The sequence below is a fragment of the Hyaena hyaena genome, unplaced genomic scaffold (assembly GCF_003009895.1).
Source record: "Hyaena hyaena isolate Hyena2069 unplaced genomic scaffold, ASM300989v1 scaffold_0, whole genome shotgun sequence".
NCBI lineage: Eukaryota > Metazoa > Chordata > Mammalia > Carnivora > Hyaenidae > Hyaena > Hyaena hyaena.
The window spans coordinates 7848902-7854901 of record NW_024080632.1 but is presented as its reverse complement, the minus strand read 5'-3'; the positions used below and the strand labels follow the sequence as shown (position 1 = coordinate 7854901).

General features: G+C 49.2%; 1 protein-coding gene across 9 annotated transcripts in view; it reads left to right on the top strand.

Annotated features, from left to right (window-relative positions):
• Positions 1-6000, top strand: part of TBX5 (T-box transcription factor 5) — an 87760-nt gene that overhangs the window by 73287 nt on the left and 8473 nt on the right. For all 9 annotated transcript variants that reach the window (XM_039217704.1, XM_039217653.1, XM_039217585.1 and 6 more), the window contains one exon: positions 3450-3676. In XM_039217704.1, the coding sequence (XP_039073635.1) occupies positions 3450-3676 (227 nt within the window). The remainder of the gene's footprint in view (positions 1-3449; positions 3677-6000) is intronic.

The window sequence follows — 6000 nt, the reverse complement described above, 5'->3', positions numbered from 1 at the left end:
GGGAGGGTCAGAGAGAGAGGGAGTCACAGACTCTGAAACAGGCTCCAGGCTCTGAGCTGGCAGTCAGCACAGAGCCTGACGCGGGGCTTGAACCCACGAACCGCGAGATCATGACCTGAGCGAAAGTCGGATGCTTAACCGACTAAGCCACCCAGGCACCCCCGGTTGCCTACATTTTTAACAGAAAGGGACGCTCAGTGTCAATTCAAGATTAGCGAAAATAAAGACGTCATTTAAAAAATCCAAATATAGCCCCTTAAGTTCCATACCCCCTCCACTGCCGCGAGTAAGGATCTCTGAGTTCAGGAGTCAGGCTTACGGAGCTGCTTCCTCCTGGGAAGTATTGTGGGCTGAAAGTGTGAGCCATTTTGTAAAGGCGTAACCATAGTTCCCACTAAGTGCCAGGTATCTTCCAGGGCATACTGTGGGATCTTCTCCGTAGTCTCAGAGAGGTTCGGTGCCTCATCCAAGGTCACACAGCTATGAGATTACAGATCTAGAGAACACATAGCTTCCTGAAGCCAAAGCTTTCAGTCTTTCCACTCCAGCCAGATGCTGAAATAGCTAAGTAGAACTCAGAGGCCAGTGGGTTATTCTGGGACAGGAAGGTGTCGGGGGAGGGAGGGTGCAGGGAGGAGGTAAGGGCAGAATGCTGTGGCTTCTCCGTACCGTCTGTGTTTTCCCCATTTCACAGATGGGGAAACTAAGGCTTAGCCAGGTGACAGAGTTGGGAAGGACATTGGGCCAGGTGTGCTACAGGCTTGGTGGGGTGGAAGACTCCTTTCTGGTTTTTTGTTTCGTTGTGTTTTTTTTTGTTTTGTTTTGTTTTTTAATGAAGAATGGGCATTTCGCTGGAAGTAGCAGCTTTTCTGCATTCGCAGATGACTTCGGATCAGATTCATATCCTGTTCTGACCTCCCCCCGCCCCCACCTGCAAGTGCTCTTCTTGGGGGGAAAATGGGGGAGGAGCTATTAATAGCTTCATCTTCATTTTGTTCCTTGACTAAGGGGGGCTTTCCCCTGGGACTTTCAGGCATGCACACAGTGGTACGTGCCCTGAAAGCTTTCCCGTGCCCCCAGCTCCTGACGGAACTGCCGGTAATCATTTCATCATTACAATCCTGTTCTGGGTTCTCTTGCCTTGATTCATCTTGCACAGCTTTCTGAATCCATGTATATAAAGTCTCCTCGTATATTTTTATTTTGTCTTTTAATATCTTATATATTTTTGAGAGAGAGAGAGGAAACACATGAGTGGGGGAGGGGCAGGGAGCGACGCACACAGAATCCCAGGCAGGCTCCAGGCTCTGAGCTGTCAGCACAGAGCCTGACGCGGGGCTCGAACTTGTGAACTGTGAGATCACGACCTGAGCCAAAATCGGATGCTTAACTGACTGAGCCACCCAGGCGCCCCTCCTCATTCTTTTTTAAGTCTGTGTAATATTTCATCGCTCAGCTATGCCCATGTTACTTAACCATCGGTGGGGGCATTTTGACCATTTCTAATTTTCCCTGTGCTGTAGAGAAAAACCTTGTGCTTATGTCTTTTTACACATTGGCCTGGACAACTTCTTAGGAAAATTCATAGTAATTGGATTGCTGGATCTGCATCATTGTATATTAAAAAAAAAATGGATGCTGTCCAGTTGCCTTCCAGTAAGGATGTGATGGATCGCCCCTTCACCAGCCTGCACACTGTAATTGGGGTTTTCCTGTCCCCGATTTCCTCTCCCGCCCCAAACGTTGGCAGCCCTGTCCCTGCATGGAAGAGCACATTTTGGGGGTCAGACTGTTACTCTCTTATGAGTGCAGATGCTCCTCTCAATTCTCCCTCTTTAAAAAGTAATTATCGGGGCGCCTGGGGGGCTCAGTTGGTTAAGCGTCCGACTTTGGCTCAGGTCATAGTCTCACGGTTCGTGGGTTCGAGCCCCATGTCGGACAGCTCGGAGCCTGGAGCCTCCTTTGGATTCTGTGTCTCCCCCTCTCTCCGTCCCTCCTGCACTCGTGCTCTGTCTCTCTCTCTCTCTCTCAAAAGTAAACTTTACAAAACTTAGAGTTAATTATTTATTAACACCTTAAAAAGTTTTAATTCCCAGGAGAGGTTCCTGGTGAAATTCCCAAGCTCTTGTGAGGAACAGAGTGGGAATTCCTGGTGTGAAAGCTGAAGGCAAGGGGATGTGGAGGGTGTGAGTCAGAAGAGTGTGAGAAACAAGATGCTGAGCACCTGGGAGGGTGCTGTTCATAGGGTGTCACAGGATTTTCTTCTGTTTCCCCCTGTGACACCTGAGCTCTGGGGGGCACACAGTCTATACGCGATGGAGGTAGGGCCTGGATCTGGGTCTGCCTACTCTTAGATCCCATGCTCTGTTCTCTGTTTCCTTTGTCCGGTTCTTCCTTCCCCCTTCCCTCTCCTTTTCTCTCTCTCCTACTCGCTCAAAACGACCGCAGTAGCGACGACGGTGGTCATTTGTTGAGCACTCGCTATGTGCCAGCTACTGTCACATGCATGCATTTCTTTTTCTCTCAATGGCCCTTTGAGCTGGGGATTTGTACGATCCTATTTCACAGATGGGAAAACTGAGGCACGGAGGGGAAGTTAAATATGATGTCAGTGGTGACGAGTACGGCAGCTCGGAAAGGAATTCTAAGGCACAGGCAGCAACCTACTCCGATTAGGGTAGTCTGGGTCATTCCTGACTGTCCTAGATGGTCAACCACTTCTTTCCTGAGGCTGAACAAAGACCTCAGCGCTGTTTTAAAGATGGAAACCCGCAAGTGTTTATTGTGACCAAAGTTCTTTATTTTTTTTAAATGTTTTTTTTTTTTTTAATTTATTTCTAGGAGATAGAGACAGCGTGAGCAGGGGAGGGTCAGAGAGAGAGGGAGTCACAGACTGAAACAGGCTCCAGGCTCTGAGCTGGCAGTCAGCACAGAGCCCGACGCGGGGCTCGAACCCACGAACCGCGAGATCATGACCTAAGCGAAAGTCGGACGCTTAACCGACTAAGCCACCCAGGCGCCCCTATTGTGACCAAAGTTCTTGAGTCTAAGTGACAGACTGCTCGGCTCTTTTAACTTTTGAATTAGGGAGTTCAGAGACCTACGCAATAGACTGAAATATTCTAAAATGCTGTATGTTTATCAATCATGAAGATGGTTCCTCAGTGGAGGTGCTCATTTAACTTTCAATATACGCACGGAACTATATACATAAACCTACTTGCCTAATGTATAAAGCATGAAAAGTTACTACCTAAATGTAGACGTCTGTGGTATTTGATACACTTGACTATAACTGCATCCCTTCACTCATCAAAGGCTCCTTTGTTTCTTATTCTCCAACACGTTTCTGGTGGGTTCTTGGACCCCGTGGTTCAGCCAGTTCGGCGGGGAGGGGAATCTGTGCTGGGGACACTGATCGACAGTATTTCCTATCTTCTCTCTTTCAGTAAAGAATATCCTGTGGTCCCCAGGAGCACAGTGAGACAAAAAGTAGCCTCCAACCACAGCCCTTTCAGCAGCGAGCCACGAGCTCTCTCCACCTCGTCCAACCTGGGGTCCCAGTACCAGTGCGAGAATGGCGTGTCCGGCCCCTCCCAAGACCTCCTGCCCCCACCCAACCCGTACCCGCTGCCCCAGGAGCACGGCCAGATTTATCACTGTACCAAGAGGAAAGGTGAGACCAGACCCTCCTTGCCTTTCTGTTTTTCCTTCCTTTCCTTGCTGGGGGGGTGGGGGTGGGAAGCACACATAACTACGTCTGTTTATTTAAAAAACATAAGCAATATAAAAATACATCGAGGTTCTAAGAAATTCAAACCGTATCTATAAAACTAAAGGATCTCCTTTGACACATCTCTTCCAGTTCTGGCCCCTTCTTTGGGGAAGACGTATTTGAAGTGTCCAGTCTTATTTGATTCATGCATGCGCACACAGACATAAAAATAATCATTTGTTCTTTTAACGGCTGATATTATGCCATGTTTTGCAACTTGGCATTTCCTAAACGCCAGAATACGCCATGGACGATCTTTTCATGAGCCTAGAGCTGCCTCGTGGTTTTTAGTTGCCGGAGGGAAAGTATTGCCTCAAAAGGGTGAAGCAGCATTTATTTTTCCACCCCCACTGGTGGACACTGTGTTTCCGATTGTGTTATGCGAGCCATGCCGCATGGAGCCCTCTTCCAGTTGGATGTGCTTTGGTTTATGTGCCGCGGCTTCTCCTGGGTGGGTGGATTTTCTTGTCTTTCTAGATCAAAATCAACACCAAAAAAAAAAAAAAAAAAGAAAACAATCACAACTGATTTTTTTTCTCTCCTTTGCATTTTGTCTTTAAATCTAGTTTGAATTCTCTGAGACCTTTCGTAGTTCTCCTGGCCAGATGAGAAATGGGGGACTTTTCCTCAGTCATTTGAGTCCAGGGCTCTAATACCGAAGGGAGTTTCTGGTGGCATCTATTTTGAGCCAGACGCTTTACTGGAGCAGTTGCTTGTGTGAACAGCAGACAGGCACTGCAGGGACAGCGTGGGCAACGGGGCCAGAGGACACAGGCTCGACTCTCAGGTCTGCCGCCAGCTTCTGTGTGACCTCAGCCAGGTGTCTCTCTGGGCCTCGGTTTCTCGCTTTGTAAACGGTGCCGAGTTCCTGAGAGCGCCCGATCCTCAGTGAGCATCCAGCAGGTGTTAGTCCTGATTGTGGTTATCGCTGCAGGAAGCCCGTCCATGAGATGGGAAGGCTCCCATCTGCGTGAAGCCTTGAGAAAGCAGATACGGGAGGGAGGGGACCACATACAATTGGGATGAATCCTACCTTTGCCATTTGCAAGTTTTTATGATTAGGGGCACGTGTCTTAACTGTCCTAAGCCTTATTTTTTCTAATCTATAGATTTGGGCTCATGATTAGATCTGTTCCATAGGCTTGGTGTGAAGATGTGAAATTGTGCTTGTCATATATATATACATATTTTAAGTTTTATTTTATTTGTTTGAGAGAGACAGAGACAGTGTGAGGGGAGGAGGGGCAGAGAGAGAGGGAGACGCAGAATCGGAAACAGGCTCCAGGCTCTGAGCTCAGCACAGAGCCTGACTTGGGGCTCGAACTCATGGACCGAGAGATCATGACCCGAGCCAAAGTCAGACACTCCACCGACTAAGCTCCCCAGGCACCCTTGTGCTTGTCATATTAGCTCAAGGTTGACCCCAATACGCAGTCACTGGTTGGTTCCAGGAGGCCCAAACCTTAGTCTTCAGAGTGGTCTGTTGTGTCTCTCAGCCTCAGTAGCCAGCTCGGTGCCTTTGGAGGTCCAGTGCCCAGTGTCTGGAACTTCTTTTATGAAAAAAAAGTCAGCTTCCTAACAACTGATGGAAACAAATGCTTCGGCAGTTCTCTTGGAGCTGAGGTTCCTTGAGGAAAGTCCCACAGACTTTTTGACGTCTACTGAGCTCGTGTTTTGAAGGTGAGAAAGGCCATCGTTGGTTTGAGCCTGGGGCTGGGGTGCCGATCCGGGTGAGGCTGTTTTCCAGACTGAACCCGAAGCCCAGCCACGTTCCTTGGATCTCAAAGGCCGGAACAAAAATATCTCCCCCACGGGCCCCCCGGCCCGACTCCCAGCCTGTCCCCTTGCTGCCTGGGCTGGAGACCAGATGCCTACAAACATGTCTGCCTCTTCAGGCACGAGCAGGGGGTTGAGAATGTCCCCGGGAACACAGGTCCCTGCGCGGAGATGCTGTTCTGTGTTGTACTGAAGGGTGCCCTGCCTCAGCTCTACACCACAGCCTTCCAGCAACACTGTTGAGTACGTGCTGCTACTCATCCACTTTACAAGTGGGGAAACTGAGGCCCAGAAAGGTTAAAACCATGTGCCGAAGGCTCCTGAAGGCAGAATCTGAACCCACGCCCGGTCAGCAGGCTCCGCCCGAGCTCCGAGTCACACATACCCTAGACCATCCCCGTTCCCTTTATCTTAGCAGCTGCGATCTCAAAATGCCATCCTCTGCTAGA